The 19,384-nt window shown below is 38.2% G+C and overlaps 1 protein-coding gene across 2 annotated transcripts in view; it reads left to right on the top strand.

Annotated features, from left to right (window-relative positions):
• The window catches only part of MAPRE2 (microtubule associated protein RP/EB family member 2), a 129,346-nt gene that overhangs the window by 75,539 nt on the left and 34,423 nt on the right, over positions 1 to 19,384 (top strand). For both annotated transcript variants that reach the window (XM_039238889.1, XM_039238888.1), the window contains exons 3-4: positions 14,914 to 15,059; positions 18,603 to 18,816. In XM_039238889.1, the coding sequence (XP_039094820.1) occupies positions 14,914 to 15,059; positions 18,603 to 18,816 (360 nt within the window). The remainder of the gene's footprint in view (positions 1 to 14,913; positions 15,060 to 18,602; positions 18,817 to 19,384) is intronic.

Raw genomic sequence — 19,384 nt, 5'->3', positions numbered from 1 at the left:
CAGTGCAGAGCCTGTTTGGGATTCTCGCTCTCCCTCTGTCTCTGCTCCCCACCCCAACTCATACACTCCCCCCCCCCAATAAATAAAACTTGAAAAGATATATATGGATAATAATTCTGTAGAAATTCCTTGAAAAATTGGGAAGGGTGTATAGGCTTTAGATTTCTTGCCGTTAATCTCATTTCCCCTTAAAATAGATATATTCTAAAAACTGGACCTTAAAAATGGCATATTTAAGGAGGCATTTTTCTATAAAGACACTTATGCTCAGAAATAAGCATTGGTTCTCCACTACCTACCAAATTAAGTTGCTTCTCTTCTTAGCTTTTAAAGCTTTGAGCAGTTGCTGCAACCAATCTTTCCAGCATCTACCCCCATACAGCCTACCCTTCACCTACGTTTGCCTCAAATCCTCTTTCATCAGAGGTTCTAATTCCTTATCTTTGCTTGGAATGCTGCCCTTGAGGTCCATCTCCAGTGCCATCTTCCTCTTCTTCCAGGTCACCTTCACCAAAATGTGAGCTCTCCCTGATGTTAATGTTCAGAGTTCTACAAACTCTTAGGGTCATTATAACCTCAACATTGGAGGTTATTCAACAATTTAAGGACTGGAAATGACCATGCAAGTTGGACTTGACTTCATCTGTTTGAGAATATTGATTACTTTTTCTTGGCTTTTTCTTGGGCAAAATTTTTGAACTAAGCCCTCTAGTATTTGTGTCTCTGCCATACACTTTAGCACTTGCAATCTGGTGCGTTGGCTGGTTTTCCTATGTCTCTGGTCTCTCAAACTTGATTCTTTAAGTAAAATCATATTCCTCAGTAAGTATTTGGTGGTTCACTGGTTTTTCATTGATAAATAAAATGACATACCTATATGTCACCTACAGATTGGCTTTTTTTTTTTAAAAGCAGTGATCTATAATCACAAAAATTAGGTACAAAATTCATCTTTTCTGATTACAGTCACCGCCTCAAGCTTTTCTTAATTAAAATCTTCCCTTTTTAAACAGTCCGGTAATTTCAACACTTAAAAATTGTCCATTGAAGTAGAGAAGGTGATTCAAAACAACGTGAAAATATCGAGTGCACGTGTAAGGAAACTGTCCCCTGATGTCATAGCTTTACAGAAGTTTTTGTTTTGATGACCCTAAAAGAAAAGTGACCCCTTCAGAGTGGGTTTCACATGTACTTTTCTACCTTGTTTTTCATTTGTAAGAAAGGCATTTTGTGCTTCCTTTTTTCCTGTGTCTGGAATGCCAAATGCTAACTTTAGCTCCATTCTGGGAGTTCAGCTATTGGGACATCTCGCTGCCAGTTTCAGTATCAGACTCCCTGGAAGTCAGTGACCTTTTGTCCTGCACATCATGCCTGCCTGTGCTCCAAGTGCTTCTACTTCCTTCATTCTTGATTCCCATATAGAGGCCAGGTCTTTTCCGTATGAAGCTGGATGTGTCAAGACAGCTTGTTTTGGTAAAATTTGAGTGCATTACCCTAAAGGAAATCCCTGGTGTTGGAAACTAGAAGCGAAACCAAGTTTCCAGCCCTGGATTGTCGACTAGCAAATGGAAAGTATTTCAAATCAACAAGATGATTCTTCATCTCCCACTTCCTTATTCTTTTATTTGGCTGAATCTTTTTTTGTATCAATAGACAGATTTGAAGTTTTATATTTTTCCCTAAAAGCTTTGAAACACAAGATGACAAGTTACAGGGTAATCACCATTTAGTTGAAAAAAAAAAAACAACAACTGGAAATAGTCCAGTTATTACTTAAGCATTCTTCACATTCTAATTTTCAGCTGAGAGTTAGAATAGTTTCTGCAACAATTATTTCACAAATACCACCCTTAAAATAGCAGCTCTCTTCTGTGTATTGTACATTTCTATCCATTATAATCTCTAATTATTTCGCTAAAATTGACCTTTTATTTAAAAATATTGATATGAGCACCTTGGTGACTCAGTCATTTAAGGGCCCCACTTAATAGCTCAGGTCATGATCTCATGGTTCATGAGTTTGAGCCCTGCATTGGGCTCTGTACTAACAGCTCAGAGCCTAGAGCCTGCTTCAGATTCTCTGTCTCCCTCTTTCTCTGTCCCTCCCTGGCTCATGTTCTGTCTCTCAATAGAATTTAAAATGTTAAAAATTTTTGAAAAAAATGATACATAAGATCTTAAGGGCTGTTTCATATGTAGATTTTTTGCTACATTGACAGTCCTTTTGAAAAATAAAATCTTTATTCTTCCATGGTTATTTATTTATTTGGTGAAAAAGCACTTTGAAATCGCCTTAGTACATTGATCTTAATACCTGATCAGTTTTTTCTCTATGGCAGGTCTCACTTTCAACCTTGCTCTGCAATTTTCTTAATAAAAATCCAGTCTAAATGTAACAGTACATTTTAAAAAGTATTCTTGCTTCTTGAAGGTAGATTGTAAGTAGAGAATGTTAACACCTTTAACTGCAATTTGCTTTAGCCTTATGATTGTAATTTTTTATTTTTATTGAAATAAGGTATTCTATAATATTAGTTTCTGGTTACAGCATAGTGACCAACAATTAAATACATTATGAAATGCTCACCATAGTAAGTATATTTCATCTGTTGCTGTATAATTATTATCGATAATATTTCTTATGCTGTACGTACCATTTCTGTTACTTAATAATTGGAAGTCATAAGATATTTCAGAAGGCTTTACATCCTCTGAACTAGTAAAAACCTGAGTGTACCTATCAGATGAGAGCCCAACCACATGGATTGGCAAGGGCATGTAGTCTTTCTGCTGATGCTCTTAAAACTCCATCTGCCTGAATAGTGATCGCTGGCATATTTCTTGTGTGAAAGAAGAGATGAAAATGTCCTTTGACAACTTACTCTGTATGTGGAGAAGGGTAAGGATGGGGTGCTTTTCAGCACTTGCACAATTCACATAAGCCTTCTCTGTCTATGTCTGCGGGAGTTGAAATCTTCCTGCTGGTTATTACTCCTGTTCCTCTTTATGGAATCCATTTAAAACTTACTTGTCTTTGGGACTTATTTAAAATATGAATAAAAAGTTTGACATCACTCCAAACAGTGGGAAGAAGCAGGAAGCTCAGTTGAGGACTGTGGGAATTCCAGGGAACAAGCTCCGATGAAACCAGATTTCTGAACCTCTGGATCTTTATTTTTTGCACTTGGGACTCAGGGCAGGTGAAATCGACAGTGCCCTAAGTTTAAGGAAGTTAAATCATACTGTGGTAACTGAAGCTATCAAGCCGATGCCTAGAAAAACAAAAACAGAGCTACTACAAACTTAATCGTATTTTTGTTGGATTAGAAAGATGCAGCTGAACTTTAGGATTTTTAATTCCTTTAAAATGTTAGTGTTTCAAAGCATTATTTTCACAGTTACCATTAAGCTCCTCAAGCCTTGCCTTTGTGTAGGTAGGGAGATTTCTGCTGATGTGCTGGAAATCTGTAACCCTGTATTTTGCAGCCTCACTTTCCTTGTTAGGAAGCTGATTTCCCAGAGGGGAATAGAATACTGCCTTCAACATGAGATGGGAGCTTTAGTTACAGACATGCTCTTGCAGACCATATTCAAGGAATGACAGGGCCAGATGCAAAAATAGAGCCGAAATGATTCTGCGATGATTGTGTAAAAACAGTATTCTGATGTGAAAGCTCTTTAGTTCAACTGTTGAAGGTGACAGAGAACACAGTTATGTTGCTGAGTATATAAATGTCAAGAGCTCAAGGAGGAATACGTGGGAGAACTGCCCTCCCAGGGCGGGTGTGCCCCTGGGAGCATTACTCCAAACGCAGTGGTGTCCTAGTGTGTCTTCCAGCAACCATGACAAAAGATGGCAAAGACTGGGCCGGAGTGCTGGGAAAAGACTTAGTCATGAGAATGAAGCATTGTTGTCTTCTAATTAGCAGAAATATCAAGTATCCCTTAAAAGAGAAGTTGGTGACAGAATTGGAGAATCATTTAAGTTTAGAGCTTGGAGATCTATCTAAACTTGACATTTTGCAGATAGGAATACTGCTGTTTTAGAAAGGTATGATGACCTGTCATAGTCTGTTCAAGATGATTAAGGCTTAGCTCCAAAGACCAGCAGCTCATTTCTCTGTCCTTCTCTGCCCACTTTGTGGTTGTAATTGAAGAAGCTTTGTTAAGTCCTTTACCTGTAATGACAGATAGAAGATGTGTCCAGTAAATTAAGGTTGTCCTTCTTAGGATCCTTCATCAAGAACACCTAAGATGGTGGAAAGTTGAAATTGAATCCGATGATACAAACATTTCTATGTAATAGTTCTTTGGCCTGTGAGAACATCAGATGGGCAATTTGAGTAGCTCTTGTGGCAAAACCCAATATAGCCTAAGTAAGGTCTTCTCCACAGATGATGTCACATTTCTAGGGAAAGTGCTATGAGACTTTGACAATAATATATATAATATTTTCAATATATTTTCGTATATACATTACAAAAATATGTAAAATGAAATTCTTATGAGCGTATATATACTAAAATATAAAATCACGACACAGGGACAGGTAAATGAACTATCTGTCCAGCCCAAATTCTCCTGTAACTAGAAAAGGTACAGCTGGCCCTCTACCCCTGACCTCAGTCTGAAAGGTTCATGTGTTCTCCAGTTCGTTTTATGACTTCTTTCAGAATATAATCTAGAAAATTTCCGAACTTTCTTTGAATTTTTGCTTATAATGTCCTAGAAGCAGCATAGAGAAGAGGAAATGTTTAAGAAATTGAGGTTCAGATAGAGTATAAATTCCACTTCTGTTATTTCACTTTGTTCCCAAGTCTGTAAAACAGGATGGTGATAACAAAAATATTTCTGTGAGGTTCCAAAGGTTAAAAATCGATAGGAAAGCTTTAACAGATTTTACATAAATGTGAGTACTTTCATTTATTTCTTGGCATGATATAATCTATAAATTAATATTTCCCTTTTTGTTGTCTGAACATTTCCTTTTAAAAATGTCAGTTTATCCTGATATTAATGTAATGTTAAATCTTGGAATCTGGTAGAAATGAGATTGTCTTCTCTTGCTTTTCATGATTCCATAGACTTAAATTGTACATTCTTGAATCTTTTGAGTGTTACGTATTCATTTTTGAGCTCTGCCTTTATACAGTGCCTCACCTATTCATTTTGGATTCCTGTCCTAAAACTTTTAGCTCCGTTATGTCACTTTTGATGTGTAACAACTGGAACCTTGTGAAGGCATAGCATGGCACTGTATAATGACAGAGTATTTTCCTTATTTTCTACTTATTTCCTCATTTTCAGAACTTGATCTTCATAACTGCAGTAGTACCTTGAGTTCACAGGCTCAGAGCATGGCCCACCATGATCTTGTTAAGCACAGCATCCTACAATTTGGATTGCTTTTTACAAGAGTGTTATATTTAGCCTTTTGAAGCTTATGTTTCACCTTTCTGCACAGTTTCCAGAGCAGTTCTTAGTTTAGATTGGGTTTTTTTTTGTGTTTGTTTTTTTTTAGGTTTTTTTCGTTTTGTTTTTTGTTTTTGTTTTTGCTTAGTTTTTGCCCCAGTCAATTTTTTTTTTTTTTTTTGCCCCAGTCAGTTCTTAAAATATGTAGCAACTCTTCCTTCCTCTCCTCTTATTTGGGACTTCGGTAACATTAGAATTTTGTGATTGACCAGCCCTTGTTGGGGTTCAACTGCTACAACCTGTAAACCTTGATTCATTGACCAGATATCAAAGGCCACACTATGAAAGGCTTGGATACAGAAGGGACCTGACAGATAAAATGTAAGTTCTCTTGAAGCCTATTGCAGCAAGGGAAACCACACACTAACATATGAATTAATAAAATAGACCTAAAACAGGATGATGTGATGAAGAGTGACAGGAGAATCCCTTCAGATGGTATGGGATGGGAGGGCCTTTCCCGGTAGGTGACATCCAAGCCTTGATATGAATGGCAAGAAGAATGTAAAGGTCCAGAGGAAACAGCCTATGTAAAGGTCATAATCCAGAAACAGACCTGGATTGTTCCAGAAACAGCAAGGAAGCCAGTGCAAAAGGAGCTTCCTAAGGGAAGTTAGACAAGGGAGAGGTAGACAGAGGCCACGTCACAGGTCACTATAGACCAGGAAAGGAGTTCATAGTGACTTCCTAGGAAACCATGTTAGTCTCCTTAGTAAGGAGTGGTATGTGATCTGAATAATGGCAGCCTTAGCATAATTTGATGGAAGTGGGATCTGTGCAAAATGTAGGCCATGTTACTGCAAGGTTAATGAAATGGCCCAAAAATCTGTGTGTCTGTCAGCGAAGAGCATTCAGATTTGTGGAGACTTCAAGGGCAAGAGTAATGATTGCTGAATTGATTAGTTCTTTGGTGTCCATTCTGTGTAAGGGAGAAAATCCAGAACTTCAAGAAGAGAATGGGCAACAAGACAGATAGTATTCAGAGGTGTTGAGCTGGATGAAGAAAGAGGACTATTAGTTTTGGTAACAGAAGCTGTTGATGACCTTGGCGAAAACTTGGTAAGATTGGAAAACAATAGAATTGGTTTGAATGGTAGATGAAACAATGGAAATAAGGACAACTTTGTCAAATTTTGCTGTAAATAGGAGGAGACAAATGGTACAATAGCTAAAGGATTATGTGAAATTAAGAAGAAAGATTTTTATTTTGTCAAAGTCAAATGATATCAGAGCATTGCAATTTCTAACAGACTGAAGGTAGTAGGAGTCATGACCTCAATGAGAGGATAAGCTGAGATGTGATCTAGAGCACAGCTGGGGGGTTAGCCTTTGACAGAAAGGAGACTACAATAGCCTTGTTCAAGTTGTGCCATGATTATAGTTTTCTACCCCAACAAGAACCCTTAACCATGTTCTTAGTAACAACAATTAATTTCATAGTATCCTTTTCATGATGGCTCTTGTGCACTAGAGATTTGGGAAAGGGGAAGTTGAAAATACCCAAGTGGACATACCCAGGGGCAGCGACAACAAATCTTAAGCGTAGCTCCCCAAGGTCAATAAAATATTTCTTAAAAATTTTCAGGGGTTCCTTTGACTCCAGAAAATCTGACCTAAGATAGAATACCTTAAATGATTATTTGAGATGTTAATATGGTTTACTCTTTCTGCATTACCTATTGGAGAAAAATTACTCCATCTGTTTGATGCTTATGTGGTTCTGAAAGCATAGTTAAGGTGGAAGAAGCTGAGCATATACAGCTAGTAGACTGTGCCATTAGTAACCTAATCAAATCCTTTTCTTTTTTATAAATGCACAAGCTTTTAGACTCCCCAAATTATGAAAATTTCCCCCAGTGTATTTTTTTAATTTTTATTCATTTTTGAGAGACCGAGCATGAATCAGGGAGGAGCAGAGAAAGGGAGACACAGAATCCGAAGCAGGCTCCAGGCTCTGAGCTGTGAGCGGGGCTCAAACCCACAAACTGTGAGATCATGACCAGCACTGTAATAAAAACTTCATAAATATCACCAAGTAGGACTTAACTCTAATGATGCAAAGATGATTCAGCATTAGGAAATCAGTGAATGTGATTGATCAACTTAATAGATCAAAGGAAAAACATTTTTATTGTCTCCACAGTTGCTGAAATGGTAGTTGGTAAAACTCAGGATCCCTTCCTGATAACAACTCTTGGTAAAACTCAGAAAAATACTTCTTTTCTATCAGAAACCAGTGGCCAATAACTGACTTAGAGGAAGAATATGAGATATTTTATTAAAGAAAAACTACATATATAAACATATATATATACGTACACAAAAATATAGTACAAAAATGTATCTTTTTATGTATTTCTCCTTAGAAAACTAAAGACGAACAGTTGAAAATTTATTAGAACTCATAAGTTAGGAAATGAATATTTAAAAACCAAATAGCCTAGATAAAATGGATAAACACTTAGAAACACATAACTACTGAAACTTAAAATAGTAATTCTTTTTTTTTTTTTTTTTTTTTTTATTTATTTCTAGGAGAGAGAGAGAGACAGCATGAGCAGGGGAGGGTCAGAGAGAGAGGGAGTCACAGACTGAAACAGGCTCCAGGCTCTGAGCTGGCAGTCAGCACAGAGTCCGATGCGGGGCTCGAACCCACGAACCGCGAGATCATGACCCAAGCGAAAGTCGGACGCTTAACCGACTAAGCCACCCAGGCGCCCCTAAAATAGTAATTCTTAATAGATGTATATAATAAGAGATCTGATGAGTAATATGACTTCAATGGTGAAATCTACCAAATGTTAAAACAAAACAAAACCAAAAAAAACCCAACCTTCCACTAATTCTTTGAAAAAATAAGAGGAAGAAACACTTTCCAACTTACGTTGTGAGGCCAGTATCAACCCAAACCAGAGATACACAGGAAAACTACAAAACAAAAACAAAACTACAGACAAATATTTCTTATAAATATAGACCCAGTTTCTCAACAAATAAGGGACAAAAGCCATGTGGTAATCTTTAGATGTAGAGAACATTTGACAAAATTCACCTTTTTATGTTAAAAATATTAGGAATAGGGGGCACCTGAGTGGCTCAGTCGGTTGAGCATCTGACTTCGGCTCAGGTCAGATCTCACGGTTCGTGGGTTCGAGCCCCACGTCGGGCTCTGTGCTGACAGCTAGCTCAGAGCCTGGAGCCTGTTTCAGATTCTATGTCCCTCTCTCTCTGCCCCTCCCCCCTCATGCTCTGTCTCTCTCTGTCTCAAAAGTAAAATAAACTATAAAAAAATATTAGGAATAGAAGGCAACTTCCTCTGGGGTGCCTGCATGGCTTAGTCGGTTAAGCGTCTGACTTCGGCTCAGGTCATGGTTTCATGGTTCATGGGTTTGAGCCCCACATCAGGCTCTGTGCTGACAGCTCAGAGCCTGCAGCCTGCTTAGGATTCTGTGTCTCCCTCCCTCCCTCCCTCCCTCCCTCCCTCTCTCTCTCTCTCTCTCTCTCTCTGCCCCACCCCCTCATGCTCTTTCAAAAATAAACATTGAAATAAATGTTTAAAAAGGCAACTTCCTCTGATAATGAGAAACTTGCAGCTAACAGCCCACTTAGTGGTGAAAAGCTAGATGCTTTCCCCCATTATGACCAGACAAGGATGTACATTGACAGCACTTCTATTCAACGTTCTATTAAAGTTCAAGCCAGGGCATTTGGGCAAGAAAAATAAGCATTCAGATTGGAAAGGAAGTAGTAACATATCTGTATTTATGGATGTCATGATCTTTTATGCAGAGAAATCCTAAGCACCCCCCCTAAAAAAAAACTATAATAACTGAAATGAGTTAAGCAAGGTTGTAGGATATACAAGATAAGTATCCAAATACCAATTATATTTCTATTAACAATGAACAATCCAAAAATAGAAGTAAGAATACAGTTCCACTTACAGTAGAATTGAAGAAAATAAAAATTTTTAAGTGAAAGACTTATATACTGGAAACTTTAAAACATTATTAAAGATATCCCATGTTCATGGATTAGACTTATTATTGTTAAGATGCTAATACTTTCCAAGCCTCTGTCATCCAATCCCTGTCAGAAATTGACAACCTGATCTTAAAACTAATATGGAAATGCAAAGGAACCAGAATACCTGTTTGAAAAGGAAAAACAAAGTTGGAGGACTTCTGCTTTTTATTTCAAAACTGACTACAAAGCTACAGTAATCAAGACAGTTACTGTACAAAGTTAGACATATAGAATTGAGACTCCAGAAATAGTAAACTGTGCCATCAATAGCTAGTTGATTTTCAACAAGAGTGCCAAGACAATTAAATGGAAAGTATAGTCTTTTCAACAATGGTGCCACAACTGAATAGTTACATGCAAAATAACAAAGACCCAAACTTTACACCATGTATAAGAAATAATTCAAAATGAACCACTGACCTAAGTGCATGAACTAAAGCTATACCACTTTTAGAAGAAAATATAGGTGTAAATCCTTATGATATTGGATTAGGCAGGCAGTGGTTTGTTAGAAATGACAAAAGCAAGAAACTGTGCTGCATCAAAAATAAAAATGTGTGTGCTTCAAAGGATGCCATTAAGAAAGTGAAAAGGCAGTCCACAAATTACATATCTGTTTGAGGAAGTGTTTGCAAATTAGATATCTGATTAGAGACTTGTATCTAAAATGTAGAATTTTCACCTTACCAATAAAAGGAAAAAATTACCCAAGTTAAAAATTGGCAAAGGATTTGCATAAACAGTTTTCCAAAGAAGATATAGAAATAGCCAAAAAGCATATGAAAATGAGGTTTAATATTATTAGTCTTTAGGGAAATTAAATCAAAATTTACACCTATTAGGATGGCTAGAATCCAAAAGACAGTAAGCGCTAGTGCAGATGTGGAGAAATTACTATCCTTGTATGTTGCTGGTGGGAATGTAAAATAAAAAAAAGTTTGGCAGTTCCTTACATGTTAAACATGGAGGTGTACCATATCCCAAGAGAAGTGAAAACTTAAGTCCGCATACAGTCTTGTACACGAGAGTTCATAGTAGCATTGCTCCTAATAGCCCAAAAGTAAAAACCCAAATGTTCACCAACTGATGAGTAAATCAATGAAATGTGGCATATACATACAATAGAGTATTATTAAGCTGTAGAAAGGAATATGATGTTCCACTACACACCACAACATGGATTAACCTTGAAAAGATTTTGCTAAGGTAAACCAGACCCAAAGACTACATATTTTGTATGTGTTTATATAAAATATCCACAAGAGGCAGGTCCATAGAGACAGAAAATAGATTACTGGTTGGTTATCAGGATCAGGGCAGAGGGGAGGGGATAGAGTGGCCCCTAAGAGGTATGGAGTTTATTTTGGTGATAATGAAAATCTTCTGCAATTAAATAGTAGTGATGGATGCACGATTCTATGAATATCTTCAGAGGCACAGAATTGTTTACAGCTGATCCTTGAACAACATGGATTTGAACTGCACTGATCCACTTACATGTGTATGTTTTCTTAGATAAATACAGTACAGTTTTGTAAATGTTTTTTTCTTATGATTTTCCTAACATCTTCTCTAGCTTGCTTTATTATAAGAAGGCAGTATTTGAATAGAAAATACATAACCTACAGAATGTGTCAACTGTTATTATTAAGTCTTCTGGTCAGCAGTAGGTTATTTGTGGTTTGGATTTTGGAGAGTCTAAACTTACATGTAGATTTTTAACTGTATGGGAGGGTCAGTGCCTGTAACCCCGATGTTGCTCAAGAATCAACTGTATTTTAAAAGGTTAAACTTTATGATAAAGGAGTTGTATCTCAATAGAGCTGTTACTTAGCAAATGATTAATTTTCAAAGGAAATCTATTTTCTATATGCCATGAATGACAAACACAAAAATAGAATAAATGAATGATAAAGTTTGGGACAATTTTGAGAAAGGGGAAATTACTCTATAGGTAATAACACATTATAGCATGTAATTAGCAAATAATATGAACCTATCACTGGGACAGACCAAAATTATTTCAAGTCTGGAAAGAGACCTAAATGCATGTATTAGTAAAGGAATATATAGTGAAGATAATGGGAAAAATATAGATTATTTACGAAATGATGTCAACGCTTAGTTTACTCTAACAGTTGGCATTTATGGTTGAAAATAGCAGAAAATGAAGGTTGCTGGTGGGGGGTGTGGGATGGGGTAAATGGTGATGAGCATTCAGGAAGGCACTTTTCAGGATGAGCACTGGGTGTCATATGTAAGAGATAAATCACTGGATTCTACTCTAAATCTACTGGACTTCAATAAAAATAGAACAAAAAGCTGTACTCACACACACACACGCGCCCCCCCCCATAAAGAAAGGAAAGAAAATAGCAGAAAATAATTGTGGAAGCTTAAGCAGAGACAAACTCACAGGAAGGATATTTGGTAGCTTGGCATCCTTGAGAAACCAAGCAACCATTCTTGCTACTGGACTAGGATGCCACTGTTTTGCTGTCACAGGACTCTAGATCCCACCAATGCTACTGTGATTAAATTCTAATATTTCTTGTGTATTTCTGTCACTGTCAAGACTCTTGAGCCCCAAACATAGCCCAGGTCACAGGCCTGCATGTTGACTGCTGGGGATGGGGAAAAGGATATTTGCCCCCTATCTGTACTGAGACGGAATTCAGGGCACTGTAGCATCAACCAGGTGGGAAAGTGCCCAAGTGTTGGGGAGCCAAAAATGACAGATTCCCACTAACATTTGGAGTAACTAAAATTGGAGCCATCTTCTATGTCCTAGACCAAAATAAATTCTGCCTGAATTCAGGATGTAAATGTAAAACTTGAGACCACAAAATACTTGAAGAAAATATATGTGAATATCTAATCTTGGTTTGGGGAAGTTGCTTAGCATGATATGAAAATCAGCCATTAAAAATGTCAGACATGGGGCGCCTGGGTGACTCAGTCGGTTAAGCATCCGACTTCAGCTCAGGTCATGATCTCATGGTTCGTGGGTTCGAGCCCCGCGTTGGGCTCTGTGCTGACAGATTTCAGATTCTGTTTCAGATTCTGTATCTCCCTCTTTCTCTGACCCTCCCCTTTTCATGCTGTCTGTCTGTCTCTCTCTCTTTCTCTCTCTCTCTCTCTCTCAGAAATAAATAAAACATAATGTCAGTTTTAAATGTGACCCAGATGAGGATCAGTCTCCTAAAATTTAAAAACTAATACTAAAATGGTATATACCAGAACATTAAAGTGCCTCTCTTTAGGTGAACTAGAGAGGGTTTTTCCTTTTTCCCCTCCCTGTATTCAAGTTTGTTTTTTATCCAAAAGCTGTTACTACTTTGTAAATTTTGGAAGTGAGTGACTTGGTTGGTTGGTTTTTAAGAATACATAGGTATCTGGATCTTCATAAGTACATTTTATGCTGGATGCTAGAGAAAAATAATTCTGCAAAAAGCAGGTGATGAGACCGTTGTGTTTATAGACCTCCTCATCTCTGGCAAAAATAATGTTCAAATGGCTATTTGAATTTGTTCCATCTGGTGGTACTTGAAAAGGAAGACCTGAATAATTGAATTATGACTGTAAGAATGTCCCCCAAGATTGTGATGTCTCTCTTCTCTCCTCCAGTGGTTTTTATTTGGCTTTGTTTTGTTTTTAACAGAACCCATCTGCTTGAGTAGGAATGTTACTAGTTCATGCTCAGGGTATGGGCATCTAAGGAGAAACCTCATAGGTGCAAAGACTCTGGAGGTGGTTTTACCATGGACTATATTTCATGCCTGTATACTATTACCTCTGAACAAGGAGTTGCCGCACCACTTCCTGTTGAGGCAACCCTTAGATCCCGGACACTTTGTTCTCTCTCTCTTAGATTCCTATCTCAGTAAAGGATGCTCAACATCTGTGTGACATAAGAGATCATTTGGCTTCTTCCCATGTAAAGGTAAATCACCCGAATAGAATAAAGAGCTTCCCACAGAAACCTTAATGCCAGAAGATGAGGGGAAGTCCTTCATGTTACAGAAAAGCCATCGTGGGCACATGATAGAAACAGACCAAGAGATCTGAAGAAGGGGGCGGGGGGGGGGGGACAGAAATGGCATCTTGTTCCCATTCTTGCCACTCAATTACTTTTCCTCCTTCTGGCTTTGAATTTCTTTTTCTGAATGCCTATAGCCCTAACTATTAAGAAGATATGAATCCATAAACATGATCTTGCTAGGATTTTCTAGTGGAAATTGTCATGATGTAAGAGTTCTTCATTAAAAAAATACATATGAAAGGCTTAATCCTTTTTTCTATGATCGTTTCCTCAGGAGACTCATTGAACATTTCTGTTATTTTTATTTCTCAGTCATAAACAGCATGACTCGGAACTTCTGGAAGTTTCAGAGTCTCCTTGTCTTCATCCTTCATGTTAATATAGGACCCCATTGCTCTAGACTGGAATTAAATTGGTATACAACTGTTTTTGGCATTAGATGGTTTAGTTATCCAGTTTCACCTAAGTCATTTTGCAAGATGGATATAAAACAGCTTGGGTATATTCGTATTTGCATGTGTATTTTTTGAGCTAGGCATTTCATGAGAAATTTTGTAGTTTTCTTATGTTTAAAATTTCTGTTTTCATCTGTATATTTTGATAACTTGGAGAAGGTAGCATCTAGAGGGAAGAAAAAAGTGTTCCTTTTTTTCTGATAGAAGCTAAGAAGAGTTATTCTAACCCTGAGTTCCTTGCCATTAAAGTATTTCTAGGGGCACCTGGGTGGCCCAGTGGATTAAGCATCTGACTCTTGATTTTGGCTTAGGACATGATCCCAGGGTCATGAGATCAATCCTCGCCTCTTTCTGCCCTGGGTGTGGAGACTGCTTAAGATTCTCTCTCTCCCTTTCCCTGTCTCCCGCCTTGTGCACACTAGCATTTTCTCTCTCTCAAAACGTATTGGGGTGCCTGGATGGCTCCATTGCTTAAACCAACTCTTGGTATCAACTCAGGGCATGATCTCGCAGTTAATGTGTTGGAGCCCTGCATCAGGCTCTGTACTAGCAGCGTGAAGCTTGCTTAGGTCTCTCTCTCTCTCTTTCTCTCTCTGTCTCTCTCTCTGCTCCTCCTCTGCTCACGCTTTCTCTCTTTCTCTCTCTCTGTCTCTCTCAAAATAGATAAGCATTTTTTAAAAAAGTATTTCTGTTCATTGTGGAATGTGGGGATGCTCTGGTGAACACAGCATCAATGCCACAGTGGCTAGGAATGGGAAAAGTGGCGGGAGCTGCATGGAGGCACAGTCCTTTCCATCTTGGGCTCCCAGCACATTGAGGAGAGGATCACACAGCTGGGGGGCTCCTTCCTGCCTAACAGTCCTCAGTCACACTTGGGAACAGTCAGACTTAATCAGCCTTTTTCTCCTTTCTTTCCAGGGGCTGCTTATTGCCAGTTCATGGACATGCTCTTTCCAGGCTGCATTAGTTTGAAGAAAGTAAAATTTCAAGCAAAGTTGGAGCATGAGTATATTCACAATTTTAAACTTCTGCAAGCATCGTTTAAGCGAATGAATGTTGATAAGGTAAGAAACTTCTACCTCCATAAAATGCATAATCTTTCCTGAAAATTATTTTTGTGCCAAAATGCAAAAATCTGAAGGCATATACCTCAATATTGTCAAAGTCATTGGGGGTCTGTACCTAGCATAAAGTTTCAGCTCTCACTTCCTATATTTGTATAACGCTTTTATTTAAGGAAATTTCTAAACTTAACAGCCATTAGATTAAAAACTAAAAGTAATTACACAGGTAAAAATGTTCTTTTTTAGCATTGCAGATGAGAAGTTTTTGTTTGCCAGATGCCACTGTGGTTCTTTGTGTATTTTGTTCCTTTGGAGGGAAAAGGCAGGTTACAGTGGAAATGGCATACGTTTGTATCCCATGTCCAGGATTGGAGCAGGTTACTTGAATTCTTTGAGTTACCCATCTATAAAGTGGGACTATAACCCCTTTCTCTGTAGTTATGATGTGAAAGTGAGGGAATGTGTATCAAAATGTTGAGCATAGTATATACACTCAGCTTCTTGTTCAGTCTCCATAAACTACCTCCCCCCACCCCCGCCCTTTAAATATTGGAGTTGTGTCCCAGCGTGGTACCGATAAAGTAGATTGGAGTCCTTTCTTCTCCCATCAGAGTACTATCACTGAAGTCCACTCTGCATGGCTCCTGTTACTCAGATACATATTTAATCCATATTCTTTACCATGGCTGTATCTCTTACAGGGAATAGGTTTGGGAAGAAACAAATTTTCAATAAAGGAAAGAAAAAAGGCAGCAGGGGAAGAACAAACAACTTTGCATCAATCATAGCAATAAATAGGCTACATGGAAACAAAAATTTTAAATACTGTGTTGTAAGAGACAGGTTAAAGGAAAAGAGAAAAGTTTGCTAAACCACACACATTTTTAATGCAATTATCATCCTAAATGAAAGAATTCTTACCAAAATATTAAAATCTTGCCTTGTTTTCTCTGAATTTTTATTTCAAAAGATATAACCCCTAACATTTAAACCTTTTTGGAGTCTTTTCAACTTTGTCCTTTGCTGTGGTTAATTTCCAGTTAGCTCTTATATATATATCTATTCTAAATCAGAGCTGTATAGGTTCTCGTTACACATTAACAGCATAACTTCTCTATCCATTTCTGTATCCTTTCTCTATACATGCTTCTAGATTAAAAAGAAAAACATCCAGTCACAACTTGATATGTAACAGATTAGGGGGCTCCATATCTCCGTGGAAGTGTATACTTAAAGAATGTTTAGGATAAAATTCTTGTAGTGGAGGGAGCTTGGCCCCAGTCACCTTTCCTGGCCTCTCGAGCATACTGTGTGATGATTCTACCAAGGATCCATGCATAGACAGTGGTCCTTGTGCACGTTTGTCCGAGCAGGACAGCAGGCAGAAAGCATCTGCGTGAGGATTCGCTTGCCACCGAGATTTTGAACTTAGGCCCCAAAACTTTCATTTTGATGGGAAATGTGAAATTAACAGAAGTTAAATGCCTACTTGGAACAGTTAATGTAGGACCATCATCTAAAACTGTTTCTAAATTTTCACATTGGGCAGAAAATAAAACAAAGTAGCCTGCTAATTAAAGGGACTTATGCTCTAAGAAGGCACTTAAAAATCCGTATCAGCATAAACAAAATTATAAATCAGAAGACATGAAAATATTTAATACAATAAAAAGTCAAATATTAAGTGCATGTGTGGAAGGACTTCTTCCCTGTGGGTGGACTTCAGTGAGATTTGGGAAGAGAGAGATCTACACCCAAGTCTCCCTCATTGGAAGTCTTCATGAAAAATAGTCTCCTCCCAAAGCTTGCTTGTCTTTGTCTCTCGACTTGAGTTCATTTCAGTTTTAGCTTTATCAAAAACATTTTTTGAAAAATATACTTAGGGCTGGGACACCTCAGTGGCTCAGTCACTTGAATGTTCGACTCTTGATTTCGGCTCAGGTCATGATCCCAGGGTCATGGGTATCAAGCCCCATGTCAGCATCCATGCTAACAGCTTAGAACCTGCTTGGGATTCTCTCTCCCTGTCTGCCCCTCCCTGATTTTCTTGTGTGCACGTGTGCTCTCTCTCCCTCTCAAAATAAATAAAACTTTAAAATAAAAAATATATTAAAGAACATTATAAAAATGTACTGCTAATGATTTAGCCTAAAGTGCTTCAGTTGGTTTTTTTTCTTCAAGCAATCATTGATAGAGGTCGTTCTCTATTTTTTAAGTGGTGCTGACAGTCTAGTTTAGGATATCAGTGGTATCTAGTTCCTGAGATGGCAAAGCTTTGCTGAAAATTTAATTTATATGGCTTCTGTTCACATTCTTAGTCAGTGAAGCTGTGTGCTTTCAACCCTAGGTATGTGTCTGAATTGTGTGCACAAAATCTGACTCACTCCCTAGCTTTGTAACTGGCATGGCCTACATTCAGCTAGGATTCCGACTCAAATATGAGGAAGTCAGAATGTGGTAATGGCACAATTTGCATAACTCTTTTTCCATTTTCCTTCAAAAATAGCTGCCCATTGAAGTGAAGCTACTGAGTCACCCCACATTTCTTTCTGTCATCATTCTGAGAGTTCTCATACGACCTCTAAAGGGAGGACCTATTGGCTGTCTAGGATGCCAGTAGGAAGGGTTACTCTATGAAAAGCTGCGATGTGTCTCAGAAGTTGAGGTGAATAAGGAGTACGTCCTCTTCTAGAATGCCTTCAGGGCCTCCTCCAGACCCCATGTCTGTCCCTGTGCACCCCCATGGGCATTAGCTGTGCTCCTGTGTACTCTGTGAACTGCTAGGCCCTGTATAGCAGGCAGTTGTTTATAATGCTGTCTCTCTACATTGTCAACAAAATAAACAGGAAAGTTCATTTTGCTTCATACAAACCGTTAGATATGTGTATGTTTGCATTGATTTGAGTCTCATTCATTCACATCCTTTGGAGGCTGTAATCCTTACAGGAGTTTATTGCAGCCCGACAGCAGCAGGTGTTAGAAAGAAATACAGAAGAGGCACCAGGGCGGCTCACTCAGTTAAGTGTCTTGACTCTTTGGTTTCTGCTCAGGTCATGATCTCACAGTTCATGGGTTCAAGCTCTGTATCAGGCTCTGCACTGCCAGCCCTCTCTGCCTCTTCCCTACTGCCTCATTCTGTCTCAGAATAAATAAACAAACATTTTTTAAAAAAGAAAGAAATAGGGAAAACCCATCAATCTTGAACTAGCACAACATCCTAGGCCCATTTTTGCATGGAGATGCTTGTGTAATCAAATACATCCTGAAAAGGATCAGCCCCCTTCTGACAGCTAGGATATTCCTTGTTTCATCTCATTGGTTCAGAGGTGTGAAATAATTCAGAAGAACCACCTACAGCATTTTAATTTGCTTGAATATGATGAAAAAATAGGTGAATTCTAGAATATAGCTGGCCAAGAATCCGAGAGGGAGACCAGTAGTGAATAATCACGGACACGTAGAAAATAGCTTATAGGAAATGCTTCAGTTGTGTTAAGTACTTGTAAACAGGTTCACAGCTTACGTGGCGATTTTATATTGCAGGTGATCCCGGTGGAGAAGCTGGTGAAGGGGCGTTTCCAGGACAACCTGGATTTCATTCAGTGGTTTAAAAAATTCTATGATGCTAACTACGATGGGAAGGAGTACGATCCTGTAGAAGCACGGCAAGGGCAAGATGCGATCCCTCCCCCTGACCCTGGCGAACAGATCTTCAACCTGCCGAAAAAGTCTCACCACGCAAACTCCCCCACCGCAGGTATGGGAACAGTGAAGTCGCACAGTTGCTTGAATTTTGGAAAGTGGCTCAGGCTCTTCTGTGCTTTACTGTGTTTGATTGATTCTTCCAGCAGTCAATCTCTTTAGACTTCTGGGTGATTTTTATTGTTGTCTATTTGACCACATTTATCTTCATAGCAGTGCCTTATCTGTAATAAGTCTAATGATCATGATTTAATCTCAGAAAGGCAGAGTTGCTCTTTTTAAATGATTGAAGCTGTATGTTAAAACAATACTCCAGGGATAGATTTCATTTTCTTAGTACATTTTTCTAAAATATATCAAGTCTGTTTAGATATCAACTGAAATATTTTTACTGCTTAATTTCTGGCTGTACAAACCAGAATATGAACCAATTTATACTTTTAAATATTAATAATTCCCTAGAATCCTTCAAACAAAAGACATTGAAATATGCATCCTATTTCCTGTATGGTCAGTGCCAATTTTTATGTGATAATGTTCAGCAAGACCTCCTTTATATAGTTTGGCTCAAAAGTGAAGTCATTGAGGATGAAGACCCAGAACTTTAAAATTTGTTAAACTTT

This window comes from Hyaena hyaena, unplaced genomic scaffold (assembly GCF_003009895.1).
Source record: "Hyaena hyaena isolate Hyena2069 unplaced genomic scaffold, ASM300989v1 scaffold_150, whole genome shotgun sequence".
In the NCBI taxonomy this organism is placed as follows: Eukaryota; Metazoa; Chordata; class Mammalia; order Carnivora; family Hyaenidae; genus Hyaena; species Hyaena hyaena.
This window is presented reverse-complemented; position numbering and strand designations above follow the sequence as displayed.